Source organism: Bombina bombina, chromosome 9 (assembly GCF_027579735.1).
Source record: "Bombina bombina isolate aBomBom1 chromosome 9, aBomBom1.pri, whole genome shotgun sequence".
Lineage (NCBI taxonomy): Eukaryota > Metazoa > Chordata > Amphibia > Anura > Bombinatoridae > Bombina > Bombina bombina.
The window spans coordinates 97,409,044-97,426,124 of record NC_069507.1 but is presented as its reverse complement, the minus strand read 5'-3'; the positions used below and the strand labels follow the sequence as shown (position 1 = coordinate 97,426,124).

Here is a 17,081-nt window from a genome sequence, read left to right as displayed (position 1 = left end):
GTAAAATATCTTTCTTTTTTACATAGAGATGTTCAGGTGATATTTTCTAGTCAGCTTTTTACAGCCATGCTGCATCACTTTCAAGTGTTTAAACATTTGGGTATTATGGCCCTTTAAGTTATCCCTTATCCTATTAATTCTCCATTTTAATAGGCAATGAAAAAAGGAGAAAGCAAATTGTTTTATATATTTATGGAATAACATATTATAAGACAAACATCAATGATACTACATTCCAACTTTACAGCTTGTAAATAGATACATTTCACATCCTAAGAAATGCTATACAGAAGACTGCAAACTCTTTTTCTTTTTTTTACATATTCTTAACATAATGTACTTCCTCACTTGACACTGGAGGCAACTCTTGTACCTCTAGAAACTTGTAATGAACTCTAGAAGAGGAAAATGGGTAATGTGAGTGAGCCTATAAACTTGAAGTAGGTTAGCAATTTATATTTTAAATGATATTGACAATGAAGGTGTCGTTCTTATTTTTAAAATAATATGGTAAGATAAGTAGGTATGTTATAATATTTAGGATGCGGTATAGGCAAGATAAACCGCATAGTTAACCCTCCAAAATTTAGGAGGTTTATTATGTTTGGGGGGGGGGGTGTTTAAAGTATAGTAAGCAAGATATATCTACTAGTCGTGCTTCCTTAAGAAAGAAAGGCAAAGCAAACTGTGGTATCATAACGTAAAGTAAACAAATTTAGTAGGCATTAAGGGAGCAGCTTGTCAAATTTTAGGAGTAGTATTAGTAAGCCATCTTGGGGATAGAAACCATTGATAATGCGAGGAGAAGCGCCATAAATTGGGGCAGGTTAGGGAGTATTATTTGAGGAAAAAGAAAGGTGTCTCAGGTATCTAAAAATTAGCTTCAATGTTAGCCTTGAAACTTAAGCTCATTGTGCACTAGTATATTGCTTACATTGACATCTGTGCAGTCAATGGCTACTATATGGGCACTAATAGAAAGTTAGCCTTGTGTATGCACAGTAATCTTTCTCAAATCTCTTGAGTGTAAATTAGGTCTTGCACCTTGCTAGCATAATGAGGAAGAGAATCTTGCTGCCTCGGCCGCCGGCAGCCCGACCTCCATTAGTTAAGATAGGATTATTAGTGCTAGCCCAAAGATTTACTCTAGGAACAGAATCGAAAATAAAACTTTTGTAACAAGCCTTCAACATTGACATATGGGGACAGAGGGAGCTTTTAAAATGCAAAGGTGTCAAGACATTCAGAGGTGTACACATCTATGGAGACGTCTAACAAACACAATACACAGAAGAATATTGCTAATTATGTAGATCCTTATGTAAGAGGCTTTCCTAATTAACTATAAAACTAGATATTTATGTAGTATACTTATATACTTCTCCTCTATAACGAGGATTACAAAATATAGGGACCTTTGAGATAATAATATTTTAAACCATGCTCTTTAGAATGTTAAAGGGACACTGTACCCAAATGTTTTCTTTTGTGATTCAGATTGAGCATGAAATTTTAAGCAACTTTCTAATTTACTCCTATTATCAATTTTTCTTCATTCTCTTGGTATCTTTATTTGAAATGCAAGAATGTAAGTTTAGATGCCGGCCCATTTTTGGTGAACAACCTGGGTTGTCCTTGCTGATTGGTGGATAAATCCATCCACCAATAAAAAAGTGTTGTCCAGAATACTGAAACCAAAAAAAAAGCTTTATATGCCTTCTTTTTCAAATAATGCTAGCAAGAGAACGAAGAAAAATTGATAATAGGAGTAAATTTTGAAAGTTGCTTAAAATTGCATGCTCTTTCTGAATTACAAAAGAAAAAATTTGGGTACAGTGTCCCTTTAAGGTTTAGAAAATCTCACCCTGTCAAGCTAATTATACCATTGTAGCAAGGAGATAAGAGACAACTCGTCTAAATATAGTATACTGCACTAAAAAAGAAGACATATATAGGAACAAAACTTAATATGGGAAACCATTTTACAGCATACAAACGACTCAGAATATAAATAGTCATCTTGCAAGTATGTTAACAAGTCCACTAAACTGAGCTGCAGTGCAAGTCATTCTATGGATTCAAACAGCCAATTGTATAAAACAGGATTAGATCTAGCGACAGAACTTTCTAGCATTTATATAATATTTAGTGAAAGGGAGTTCTGATACAGTGCTTCATACACGAATAGTACTAGCCTGCTCCAGAGTGGGACAGTCAGCAACAATCAGCTCATGAAGCGTGGGAAGCATGTTGGAGGCACTGAAAAAAAGGTGGAACTAATAAATGACTAAACAACAAGTCCGTCCAGCAGAAGTGTTGTCCTTATGTATCAAAATAAATATGATGGTATCAGCAAGTGTCTCATGGGTTACAATTCGGTAGGAGAGAGTCGTAAGTAAATGGGGAATTTATCTCCCGCCTACTGTAAGAAGCCCCGCTGTCCTAGCCAACGCCGACTGCGTTATGGGGACAATAGAAAGAGTGCCTAGCACGCCATAAGTGTAGCCACATTTGTTTATACCCAGTCACTGTAATCTGTTAGTGTGGAGATCCGGTAAGGCCAATGCTTCAAGTCCCTGCGTTGAAAGATCTATACTGTGGCCCTTATCTGTTGAATGGTCAGGGACAGCAGAGCTCATAGTGGCCTCCTCAACTTTCCCACCATAACCTTGTTGCCAATCTGTTGTGTTCATCTGTCCCTGCTGGTCACTCTGCTCTGACATAGATTGAGCTGATTCAGCCCTCTCCCAAACCGTCTGTCTAACCTTAGGCTTCAAAGCTGGAACGGCTCCTGGGGTTGCCGGAACAATGCACTGTGTGTCTGCACTTGCAGTTTCTCCCCACATCGCCATCATGCTCATCTCAAGACGCAGAAAATGGTTGCGTAGCAGGCTTTGTAGCATATCCAGAAAGGTATAGCTTAGAAGTGCCATTGTATTTGTATCTCATTTCTCACTTTACAGGATCTTGAAAATGGCCGCTCTACGGAACAGCCGCAGAAGGGCCCCAATTAAGAAGCAAAATTTCGCTAGCTTCAGATGTCTTCTAGATTCCAGGCTTCACATTTAGGGTCCTTGTGTCTCTGTCAATACAGTGCTTTAAAAACTGGACTGATTTGAGTGGTCAATTGTATACTTAAGAATAGTAAGTAGCTAGTGCTATGTAAACATGCGACTGCTCCGTTTCAGTGTTGGCTCCGCACCACCATTTTTTATATTTTAATCTGTTGTATAACACCATTCTCCATTTCATTTACAATAGTGATATATATTGAGTTTGTTCAAACTTCTGCACTAATTGCTTTTGTTCTTGTAATTCTAACTTTAAAATCTTCCAGTTCCATTTTTCAAAGAACATTTCTACATTATATTCTAAAAGTTATATACCAAGTCATGTTGTACAATCAAAAACTGTCTGTGTAGAGCTTGTTTGAAAGTTTTAAACACAGGTGCTGAATTTGATTTGGCTTTCCATTGTCTGAGCATAGTTTAAATCAATTCGATTTGTTACTTGTTTGCTTCCTTTTTTTTTTCTTCCTTTTTTATACTAGATGGACGGATGTTCCTTAAAGACACATCACATTTTATTTTTAAGAATTACACATTTTCCTATTTTTTTATTATCATACCACTAGACAGAATGACAATACATCTCTTAAAGGGACAGTCTACAATAGAATTGTTATTGTTTTTAAAGTCAGATAATCCCTTTATTACCCATTCCCCAGTTTTGCATAACCAACACAGTTATATTAATATACTTTTTAACTCTGTGATTACCTTATATCTAAGCATCTTCTGACAGCCCCCTGATCACATTATTTTTTTTATTTTTTATCTATTGACTTGGATTTAATACTGTGTTGTGCTAACTCTTAAATAACTCCTCGAGCATGAACACAATGTTATCTATACGGCCCTCATGAACAAGCACTATCTAGCTGTTGTGAAAAGCAAATAAAAAAAACATGTGATAAAAGTGGCTTAGAAACAGGCAGAAATTTAAATGTAATAAAATACAGTAACAATGTTGGTTGTGCAAAGCTGGGGAATGGGTAGTAAAGGCATTATCTATCTTTTCAAAGAATAACAATTTTATTGTAGACTATCCCCTTAAATCCAGATCACAGTTTCAAAAGCAGATTAACAAACAATATTCTCCAAAACAGCAAAATCATTCTCATACAAGAAGTATTGAGGCAGGGGTTCTAGAATTAGAAAGAACACAATAAATAAAGAGTTTGCAAATTCCCTTGATACACAGTGAACCTCTATTTTTAACATTACTCTTTATGACACAAATTTCGACATTGAAAACAATGGCACTGTCTTTGATCCCCTAAAATACACCTAAATTAGAAAAGTTGTATGGCAGAAATTATTCAGTATGAAAATAATTAAGGCCACTCTTGGGGGCCGAATTATTAAGCTTGATGCCCCTCTTTCCGCGCAAGCCTTCAGGCTAACCGGAAACAGCTTCATAACTGGTCCGTCTGCTCTGAGGCTGCGGATACCAATCTGCCCGATCCTCAGATCGGGCTGATTGACACCCCCTGCTAGCAGCCGATTAGCCGCAAATCTGCAGGGGGAGGCATTGCACAAGCAGTTCACAAGAACTGCTTGTGCAATGATAAATGCCGACAGCTTATGCTGTCAGCATTGATCGATGTCTGTCAGATATTATCCGCTGAGCGGATCATGTCGAACAGACCGATGATAAATCGGTCTCTTGGACCTTAAAGGGACACTGAACCCAAATGTTTTCTTTTGTGATTCAGACAGGGCATGAAATTTTAAGCAACTTTCTAATTTACTCCTATTGTCAAATCTTCTTCATTCTCTTGGTATCTTTACTTAAAATGCAAGAATGTAAGTTTAGATGCCGGCCCATTTTGGTGAACAACCTGGGTTGTCCTTGCTGATTGGTGGATACATTCATCCACCAATAAAAAAAGTGCTGTCCAGAGTGCTGAACAAAAAAAAAAAAAGCTTAGATGTCTTCTTTTTCAAATAAAGATAGCAAGAGAACAAAGAAAAAATGATAATAGGAGTAAATTAGAAAGTTGCTTAAAATTGCATGCTCTATCTGAATCACAAAAGAAAAACATTGAGTTCAGAGTCCCTTTAAAGCTTGAGAATCTCAGTAGGGTTAAATATTTTAGCTCTCTACTCTTAGAAGCTAAATTGTCATAAGCTTACAGATCCTGATTCATCGTCAAAAAAGATTCTTAATATTAATTTGTAATATGGACAATGCTGACTGTTGTGTATTTTACTTCTTGTAAATTTGAATTGTTTGTAAAATGACTTAATTTAATTTGTGAATATAATGTATATATATATATATCTACAAGAATGTTCCAAAGCCAGCACTCGCAATACTCCAAGCAAACAACTGTCTAGGGTGCTTCTGAAATTCATACAGAAAAGCTTCCTCAGACACAAATGTATTATCATTTTATTTGTGTCTGAGGTAGGGGGTGAAACCCTGAAACGTTACGAGTTTGTAAGTCCCAGCGAGTGCATCCCTGTGTCTGCAAATTTCTACTTGGCCACTAGTCTCAGATGAGTAAGAAATTGCAATGGAAAAAGAAAGAAATGTGGCTTCTTTTCCTTCAACATGAGTGAACTAGAGCCTTTTTCCCTCCGGGCTAGTAACTATTTACATTATACAAAACTTTTAAGAAAAGTACAAAAATATTTGAGCCTGCAATCCTTCAATACAGAGGAAGTGAGGCAGCAATTGGGAGATATTCTATCTAGGTATGACAATGGTTTGAAAGGTGCAATCAGATGTGTTAAGAAATGCAGTCATTGAAAATGCTCATTTGATAATATTATTTATATGAACTCTAGGGATAGTACTGTCTGTTGGAGGAATTTTCAGCAACCGCAGGGTTAATCCTTTAACACATGGATATGTAGACTCTCTGACTTCTGATTACTCTAAATAAATGAGCAAGCAGAATTCCCATGGATAAGGAAACCAGATGGTGTTCATCACATATGTGAATCTTGTGGTTGCGGCAGCAGTAATATTTGTACAAATACAATATCCATTGCCAATAATAATTTAAGTGAAACTCACTTTCGTGCCTTGAAGTCATCATTTTAGATCAAAATAGCTTCCTATAGTCTATATTCTCTCAGGGTCTTGGCAGCACACTTATGGGGCCTCAAGAAAAACTATTGCTGGACCGAACTAGATTCATAAACAGAAATCACACCATTTTCATGGTTATATTGTGCAGTACATTGCCATGTTAACTGACTCCTGGAACTGAGAACTAAAAACTCACTAGTCAACAAACTGTACAAACTCACTAGTCTACAAACTGTACAGAATTCCCATGGATAAGGAAACCAGATGGTGTTCCTCACATATGTGAATCTTGTGACAGCAGTAATATTTGTACAAATACAATATCCATTGCCAATAATAATTTAAGTGAAACTCACTTTTGTGCCTTGAAGTCATCATTTTAAATCAAAATAGCTTCCTATAGTCTATATTCTCTCAGGGTCTTGGCAGCACACTTATGGGGCCCCAATAAAAACTATTGCTGGACCGAACTAGATTCATAAACAGAAATCACACCATTTTCATGGTTATATTGTGCAGTACATTGCCATGTTAACTGACTCCTGGAACTAAAAACTAAAAACTCACTAGTCAACAAACTGTACAAGGATTTACATATGCTAATATCAACGTGATTGGTCAATGGTTTTTGAAAACTAATAACCCACAGCCAATTAACTGAACAAGGCATCGCACATTCAAATATCAACGGAATTGTTTTTTTTTTTTATATAGCATTCTTATTTTTGATGCAAAATTGGATATCCCTGTGTTTATGAATGTAGTTTATTTTTTGATGGTTATGGATTATTGTTCTCAGTCCTCCAGTAGAGTCAGGGGAGTTGTACCTATTAGCCAGTAAGCATAATTTAGTACGAGTTCAACGTATGTTTCTTGCTAGTTGGAATTTAAAACAATATCATTTTCAGCCATAATCATATTATGTCTAGGCAGTTTTATGTTATTGCCCCACCCCCTAGAAAAATGTCTGCTGATGCCAAAGCTTAAATGGACGTTGTACTAAAAATGGCCTTCATCACAATATATTAAATCGCAATTTGCTCCCAAAAAGGATTTTTGCTTTCTGACCAAATTGGTGGCTTAGTTTCTCGAATGATCACCGCAAACAAGTTTTCAACCGAAAAGCTCCCGAAAAGGACTTGGAGGTCTACCACAACTAACTAATACATAAGCACAATCATACCTCTTAAGGTTACAGGAAAGCTCTATTCATGTAACCCCTTTGTTCAATTTGCAAGGAAAATACTAATTTGCATGTGCGACATTAACCGCAATACACCCTCAACACGCAGTAACCCTATGAATAGCATATGTATCTTGGAATGAAGGGCATACTCTAGTAACTTCAGGACACCAACATCTACAAATGGTGTGGTTTTTATATTTAATTTTTAATATTAGATTAAAAGTAGGCATGTGCATTTGTAGTATTTGTGAGTATCCCAATACATAAGAAGGAGGCTGCTCACGTGGCATTCAGCTGTTTTCAGAGCCGGATTTCTGTTTGTGAATGTGCAACATACCAAGATCTAGTGTGTTGCACTCCAGCTCCCAAAAAGAGCCGAACACTGCGAGCGGCTGCCTTCTTCCACATTCGGGTGCTCATGAATGCACTGAGACATGTAAGGTTGACAGGGTAAAGGCTGCACATTAGATTTTTTTTTTTCTTTTATGTTTTTTGGGGGGAGGGGCACATTTTGGAATTTTGCTCTGGGCGACACATTTTGTAGAAACTGTCCTGTGTATCATCTGTGTAAACATCTATTAAAATAAAATCACTCACACAACATACCAACTTGACAGGGCCCATTGTCCATTTCTTGACACGGAAGAATCCAGCCCAGCAGTCATGCGCTAGTCACTGTCTAGCACTGCGCTGTCATTGAGGCTTAGCTCAAAGGGAGCCCCATAAATCTAGTTTGCAGGGGGCCTAGAAAAAGAATGTTCTGCCCTGTCTGCTTTGTATATAAATTATCATTAATTGACCATGGCTTTTGCATGGCAAAGGTTTTTTCAAAACTGTTCAAAGTTAAGGTGAAACTAACAGGACGTGCAACCTTGGTATTGTTTGCTCACTGGTAGACATAGACAACTCCCACATAAAAAGTTGGTTTATTTAGCACAGAAATATCCTTGATTATGTATTATGAAAAACTCTTTTTTTAAATTTACAATCAAAGAAATGTTTTACTTTGTTGAATTTTAAATATAAATATATAAAATATATATATGTATATATTTAGGGGCATATTTATCAAGCTCTGTATTTATCAAGCTCCATAACCTGTCTACCTGTTCTGAGGCAGCGGCCAAACATCAACCCGATCGAATGCAATCGGGTTGATTGACAACCCCTGTCGCGAATCTGCAGGGGGCGGTATTGCACCAACAGTTCACAAGAACTCCTGGTGCAATGATAAATGCCGACAGCGTATTCTGTCTGCATTTATTGATGTACAGTGGACATGTCCGTTTGCACATTAATAAATGTATTTACTTTTGAGAATTGGTATGTATATATATATATACAGTATATATAGTATCTCACAAAAGTGAGTACGCCCTTCACATTTTTGTAAATATTTTATTAAATCTTTCCATGTGACAACACTGAAGAAATTACACTTTGCTACAATGTAAAGTAGTGAGTGTACAGCCTGTATAACTGTGTAAATTTGCTGTCCCCTCAAAATAGTTCAACACACAGCCATTAATGTCTAAACCGTTGGCAACAAAAGTGAGTACACCCCTAAGTGGAAATGCCCAAATTGAGCCCAAAGTGTCAATATTTTGTGTGGCCACCATTATTTTCTAGTACTGCCTTAACCCTTTTGGGCATGGAGTTCACCAGAGCTTCACAGGTTGCCACTGGAGTCCTCTTCCACTCCACCATGATGATGACATCACGGAGCTGGTGGATGTTAGAGACCTTGCGCTCCCCACCTTCCATTTTAAGATACCCCACAGATGCTCAATAGGGTTTAAGTATGGAGACATGCTTGGCCAGTCCATCACCTTTACCCTCAGCTTCTTTAGCAAGGCAGTGGTCATCTTTAAGGTGTGTTTGGGGTCGTTATCATGTTGGAATACTGTCCTGCGGCCCAGTCTCCTAAGGGAGGGGATCATGCTCTGCTTTTGTATGTCACAGTACATGTTGGCATTCATGGTTCCCTCAGTGAAATGTAGCTGTCCAGTGCCGGCAGCACTCATGACCATGACACTCCCACCACCATGCTTGACTGTAGGCAAGACACAGTTGTCTTTGTACTCCTCACCTGGTTGCCACCACACATGCTTTACACCATCTGAACCAAATAAGTTTATCTTGGTCTCATGAGACCACAGGACATGGTTCCACTAATCCATGTCCTTTGTCTGCTTGTCTTCAGCAAACTGTTTGCAGACTTTCTTGTGCATCATCTTTAGAAGAGGCTTCCTTCTAGGACAACAGCCATGCAGACCAATTTGATGCAGTGTGCGGAGTATGGTCTGAGCACTGACAGGCTGACCCCCCCCCATCCCTTCAACCTCTGCAGCAATGCTGGCAGCACTCATACGTCTATTTCCCAAAAGACAACCTCTGGATATGTCGCTGAGCATGTGCACTCAACTTCTTCGACCATGGTGAGGCCTGTTCTGAGTGGAACCTGTCCTGTGAAACCGTTGTATGGTCTTGCCCACCGTGCTGCAGCTCAGTTTCAGGGTCTTGGCAATCATCTTATAGCCTAGGCTATCTTTATGTAGAGAAACAATTCTTTTTTTCAGATCCTCAGAAAGTTCTTTGCCATGAGGTGCCAAGTTGAACTTCCAGTGACCAGTATGAGAGAGTGTGAGAGTGATAACACCAAATTTAACACACCTGCTCCCCATTCACACCTGAGACCTTGTAACACTAATGAGTCACATGACACCGGGGAGGGAAATTGGCTAATTGGGCCCAATTTGGACATTTCCACTTAGGGGTCTACTCACTTTTGTTGCCAACGGTTTAGACATTAATGGCTGTGTGTTGAGTTATTTTGAGGGGACAGCAAATTTACGCTGTTATACAGGCTGTACACTCACTACTTTGCATTGTAGCAAAGTGTCCTTTCTTCTGTGTTGTCACATAAAAAGATATAATAAAATATTTACAAAAATGTGAGGGGTGTACTCACTTTTGTGAGATACTGTATATATACACACATATACATACATACTTTACAGCACATTCAGCATTATGATTAAAGCATTTGTGGAAGACATGGTCATTATAACCTTTACAGAACATCCAAACGTGTTCCATAAAAAAAATCAACAATAAAATAATTATTTTTAAAAGTAGATTTTGGGGAAGTTGAAATAAAATAATTAAATTCTTTGTTCCACTTATGCTGAGAGGCAAACATGCTTTAGTAATACCACTTTGATTTGAAAGCAGAGTAATAGAAAAGCCATATGTGCTTTTTTCCCCTTTGACTATAATAGGTTTTAGCATGCCAGGGAGAGAAGAAATGAAGAAAAGTACAAAAAAGTTGGAAATGTTATCATGATTGGTAATGATTTAGCAAACTACCATACTGGAAAATGCTTAAGAGGCTTGTTCTGATTAAAATTGCAAGAGGGAAATATAGCTATAAGGAACAGAAAGATAACTGGTTTATGTATTTCAGAACAAAAAAATAATAATTCTTATCATATGAATGAGTGAAAGATGCTGTAATGTGAACTGAGATAAGGAAAAGAATTGCTTACAATAAAACACGCATACCTTTTCTTATTATTCACACTATAAGGAAAACAGCCGGACTGTCTGCACATGCTTCATATTAAAGGAGGTATTAGTGAGATAATAAATAAATAAAATAAATAATATTAAAGGGAAATAAAATCCAAAAATGTTCTTTCATGACTTAGATAGAGCGCACAATTTTGAACAACTTTCCAATTTACTTTTATTATCAAATTTTATTTGTTTTCATGTTATCCTTTGTTAAAAAGCAGGGAGGTAAGCTCAGGGGCGTCTACGTGTCTGAAACACTATATGGCAGCAGTTTTGCAACAATGTTATACATTAGCAAGAGTGCTAGATGGCTGCACTGTTTCCTGTCATGTAGTGCTCCAGACGTCTAGCTATCTCTTCAACAAAGAATAACAAGAGAACAAAGTCAATTTGATCATAGAAGTAAATAGAAAACTTTTTTAAAATGTATTCACTATCTGAATCATGAAAGAAAAATGTTGGGTTTTCATGTCCCTTTAATTCCCACAAAGCACTTTAAATCTTGTTTTAACAACACAACACAAATAACTATGAAATCCCTGTAGCAAAGACTCAGAAATAAAGGGGAGAGCATCCTAAATTGAGTATAGTCATGAAGAGAAATATACTAGCTAGTGCACACTATAATGAAGATCGGAATATATTTGTATTTGAATTTATAAAAATTACAGGGAGGGTTTCAACATGGGGCTGACAAAATCACATATGTAGGAAGGTTTATAATAGCGCCACAATTAATGTCACATGACAACAATAATGTCCAGCATTGGAGCACAATGTGTCGGCACAACCCAGCACAGCCACTGGTACAAGGTCTGCGTCAGATCATTCTGTTCCCCTGTCATTTAAAGTTAGCATGAGAACAGATCAATAAACGCAATACAATTCTCTTTTATTCCATTTGCAAGTAACTTTATTTCTACCTGTTTCATATCATATAAAACCAACAGACTGTAAACCAACTGGATTATAAAAACTAATGGGTATATTCATTAAAGTGATCTAATAGTGAAATTGTTTAATACTCTAATCTGATAAAGCATTTTTTTTTATTTGCCTAATGCATGCCTTTGTGTGTTTAATCTCTGCAAAGGAGTTAAAAAATTTAGTTAAAATCCACTGCAGAATGGCAATGCGCTATCACTCTTGAACTGGACATGACTGGAGTGGCATATATGAATAGCCAACAATCATTTTGCCTGATTAGCATTCCATAGCCTAGTACATAACTTTAACCCAGTTTTGCCCAATGTGGAAGCTAAGAGTACTCAACTTTAAATACAATATTAAAATAATATTGAATACTGTTGAAGAGTAAAATGCTACATTCTAGCATCATTGCACATCCTATATAATTTACATAAATTAATTTGACATACCTTACATATAATAGTGGATTTCAATACATTCCCTATTCATACTTTTATGTAACATAGTACCCAAAGTCCAGATCCAGCTTGCCTCCCTGTATAGTAAATCCTTATCCCTGTCATCCCCTGGTTTTCCTAGGAACATGATCTATAACCATAAAGTGCTATTTATTTGCCTGATTTTCCCATTGCGTGTATATGAGCCAAAATGGGTAAATGTCTCAAATTAGAGTTTCTAATGTTGAATGTGTGTTGCCCCATCCTATCTTTTACTTTTTGGGTAGTTTCCCCTTTATATAAATGTCCACATGCACACTTAAGGGTATATACCACATAGGAGGATTCACCTGCATATAATCCCCTATTTTTATATCAAAACCCTGTATCCATGGGAACAGGGATGAGTGCCATAGTTAGGTTGGTCAAAATAATTGACTTTTTTTTTCTGGGAGTTTATACTGCTCCTACTAATATTTTAGCTTCATTATTCCTTAATATCTAGACATGTTATAATTCAATTCTGGATTGAATTATAACCCTTTTATGGAGCTTAAACACATAAAAAAGATGTTCAAATTTCAAAATAAGATAAGATTTGTAAACTTCTTAAAACGGCTGATTGGCTGAAATTTGTTCTTGTTCTCAGCTGACTTTACAGTGCTAATACTTCAAAAGTACAAGTCATAACTTTTAACTGACTTTGTATTTTATTTATAAAAGCTTAATTAAAAATATTTGCAGGCATATTGTGTTTAAAATGTATATTTATAATTATGTTTTACAAATTTAATAAACTAATATATTTTTATAATGCCGCTATTAAAAGTCTTTTGCAATTGAATCATTTTAATAATACATTTAAAGGACCACTAAAGTCAAAATGTAACTTTTATGATTCAGATAGGGCATGCAATTTTAAACAACTTTCCAATTTACGTCCATTGTCAAATTGTCTTTTTATAAAAACACTTTCTGAGGAACCAGCTCCTACTAAGCATGTGCAAGAGTTCATAGTGTATATGTATATGCATCTTTTGATTGGCTGATGGGCTATCAGGGGGTGGGAAATTTAAGCATATTTTAAAATTTAGCCAATCAAAATCTACTGCTCATTTGAAATTCAGAGTAAGGGGCCGATTTATCAAGCTCAGTATGGAGCTTGATGCCCCTTGTTTCCAAAGACTGCTGCTACATAACTTGTCCACCTGCTCTGAAGCGGCGGACAAAAATCAACTTGATCGAATACGATCGGGTTGATTGACATCCCCCTGCTAGCGGCTGATTGGCCGCAAATCTGCAGGGGGCGGCATTGCACCAGCAGTTCACATGAACTGCTGGTGCAATGATAAATGCAGACAGCATATGCTACATCTTATCATGTCCGCTCGCACATTAACAAATTTACCCCTTAGTGCTATTGCATTGTCTTGTTATTGTGAATTTGTTTAAATGCAATTCTTCTTTGTTTATGGTCTTTTGAAAGGGAAATTCTCTTGTAAAAATGATGACATTAATTACAATGACCCTTTCAATTGCTTCATTTCATTGTTGATGTGTATCTAAAACATTTACACCTGGGACTTGCTATAATTAGTTTCTTGAGTCATAACTAAAGCAAGTAGATAGATGCAGAATACACAATTTACAATCTCTGACACTAGATCTTAAAGGGACATATATATTAGCTGCATAGTATTAAATGTACTATAAATTGCCCCTTACAGTTGAGCAATAAAGTTTGTGAATAACTATATTAATTCAGGCTACATTAAAGGGACAGGAAATCCCAACATTTTATTTTGTGATTATGATAGAACATACCATTTTAATCTATTTTCCAATTTACTTATATTATCAAATTTGCTTCATTCTCTTGTTATCCTTTGTTGAAGGAACATTGGCAGCTAGCTGAACACATCTAGTTAGCCAATCACAAGAGAGAAATGTGTGCAGGCACCAATCAGCAGCTAGCTCCCACTAGTGTATGATATGTGCCTATTCTTTTTCAACAATGGATACTAAAAGAACAAAGCATATTTGAAAATAGAAGTGAATATAATTTCTACTGCCCTAGAGATACCTTTGAATGAATAATATTCAAAATGAAAAAAATGCACTCAAAAATACACATTAATTTAAACAAAAGTTTTTTTTGTTTATTATAATTACTATGTAATAAAAGTGTCATACTTACATATTCTCTAACATTTTTCGTTTTCACAGCCTTGTAGGAGTAGTATGCTGGATATAACATACCAAAAACCAATCTAAAGTAGAAAAAAAAACAAAAAAAAACAACCTTTAGAATAGTGTCAAACACTAATTTATACAGAAAAAATTAATTTCTTTTCACTCAAGACTTAGCTAATCATGTACCTTAACACAGATAAAAATGATACAAGTAATTATGTTACAGATCCAAATATGTTTGTATAAGAGCAATATTTACTTTAAAGTGAAGGTAAATTCTAGTGTTTTTGAAACGTTAGGATTCACCAGTGAAAATACTTCATGCTGAAAGTTTCTTTATTTGCCTGTAGCGTATGCAACAATGAGCGCCTCAGACAGCCCACGACAAAACACTATTTTTTCAATGAGGTGATGTTTCCACCTCTTAGCCAATAGCCATGCGGCCCAGCTGGTATTATGCCGGATAGCTAGCATACTATTGGCTAAGATCACTTCGCTGCAAAATAGCATTCTGCTGTCGGCAGCGTGAGGCGCTCAGCGCAGCATATGCTGCAGACAAATAAAGTAACTTTCTTCATGACTGAAAGTTCCCTTTATTTGCTGCAATGGTAAATCCTAGCGTTTAATGAACTCTAGGATTTACCATCACTTTAATACAATAAAACCTAGTGCTGCATGTTTTTGTGTATAGATTGTACCTAAGCTTTTTTTTTTTAACTTTTTTTAACGACAATGCAAAATGTTCTGTGTTTTTTTCCCCTCTGTAATTTGAAGCATTTTACTTACACGTTTGAAAATATAAAGTATAAAAAAAAAAATCTACACTTCAAAGCTCATATTAAAGTAAATGTACAAAATACAGGAAAGCATTCTGCTTAAACTGACAGAATGATTGGTGATATCAAGGTAAGGAAAATTCAGTAACAAAGGAAATTTGCATTTCTGAGGGCTCCATTACAAAGCCATATATTACACCATGTTCTACCTAAACATAATGTAAAAAGAGAATAAAGAGAGACATTTTGCTTATATCTCACTGTGTGGGGGGGAGGGATTCACCTGTTTATTTTTCAAACTTAAAGGGACATCAAACCCCCAAAAAATAAATATATTTGATGAATTATATAGATCATGCAATTTTAAATAACTTTTAATGTACTACTATCATCTAATTTGCGAATCTACCCTTTGTTGAAAAGCATACCTAGGTAGGCTCAGGAGAACCAATAGAAAAGACAAAAAGGGAACACGAGCGTAAACTACTCTAAGGCGTATATTTATTAATGTGCGAGCAGACATGATACTATATAGCGTATCATGTCCGCTGCACATCGATAAATGCAGACAGCATACGCATTTATCATTGCACCAACAGTTCTTGTGAACTGCTGTTGCAATGCTGCCCCCTGCAGATTCGCGGCCAATGGGCCGCTAGCAGGGGGTGTCAATCAACCCGATCGTATTCGATCGGGTTGATTTCTGTCCACGGCCTCAGAGCAGGCGGACAGGTTATGGAGCAGCGGTCTTTATGCATATGTTTTTTGCTTCCATGTGAACAAAGCCTTTGTGAGGGGATGAAACGTTATGGAGTTTTAGCATTTGGGTATGCAATAAACGTTGTTGGATCCTTTCTCTGAGTGTCTACTTTCATTTGAGAATCCATTACGATACACACCGGATCCGGATTTTCAGATGCCATACATTATAGGTACATATAAATATATAGGGGCTGAATAGCCCCTGATGCCCCTGTTTCCGCGCGAGCCTTCAGGCTCTCCGAAACAGCAGTTAAGAAGCAGCGGTCTTAAGACCGCTGCTCCTTAACTGGTCCGCCTGCTCTGAGCGGCAGACAGCAATCAACCCGATCGAATACGATCGGGTTGATTGACACCCTCTGCTAGCGGCCGCAAATCTGCAGGGGGCGGCATTGCACAAGCAGTTCACAAGAACTGCTTGTGCAATGATAAATGCAGACAGCGTATGCTGTCGGCATTAAGCGATGTCTGTTGGACATGATCCGCTGAGCGGATTATGTCGGACAGACCGATGATAAATCGGCCCCATAATCTAAGGAGGTACCTTAGCATATAAAATTAGCATATGACCTACCTAGGTTTAACTTTCAATACAGAATACCAAGAGAACAAAGCAAATTTGATGATAAAAGTAAATTGGAAAGTTGTTTAAAATGACATGCCCTATTTGAATCATGACTGTCCCTTTAATAGACGATTATTTTAATAACAGTAGTTTAATTAAGATGTTAACTGTCCCCATACAAGGAGTATTGGGCCACTAATACATTTTAAATAGTAGTGAGGTTGTTGCAGGGTTTTCTAATTAAATTGAAAAGGTTTCAAATTTGAAAACTATGTGAAAAGCCATATAAGCCACTTTGCCTGGGGATTATGAAATTTGAATTATATCACCTTATTAATATTATTATTGTTATCATTTATTTTTATAGCACCACAAAATTCTGTAGCACTGGGTACAGAGATAGGGGTATACAACAACAAAGATTTTTGATAAGATACAAAAACATAACAGACTAAACCAATCTAGTGCAGGAGGAAGAGAAGTAAAGATGCATAAGGTTTGGGGTAGCTTCTCACGTGGATTGTAGTTTCAGCAGTGAGTCAAGGGAGTTCAAGATT

The 17,081-nt window shown here is 36.7% G+C and overlaps 1 protein-coding gene across 1 annotated transcript in view; it reads right to left on the bottom strand.

The window, feature by feature from the left end:
• The window catches only part of REEP3 (receptor accessory protein 3), a 378,566-nt gene that overhangs the window by 181,346 nt on the left and 180,139 nt on the right, over window positions 1-17,081 (bottom strand). Inside the window, exon 2 of the mRNA XM_053692267.1 lies at window positions 14,429-14,501. Within this exon, the coding sequence (XP_053548242.1) occupies window positions 14,429-14,501 (73 nt within the window). The remainder of the gene's footprint in view (window positions 1-14,428; window positions 14,502-17,081) is intronic.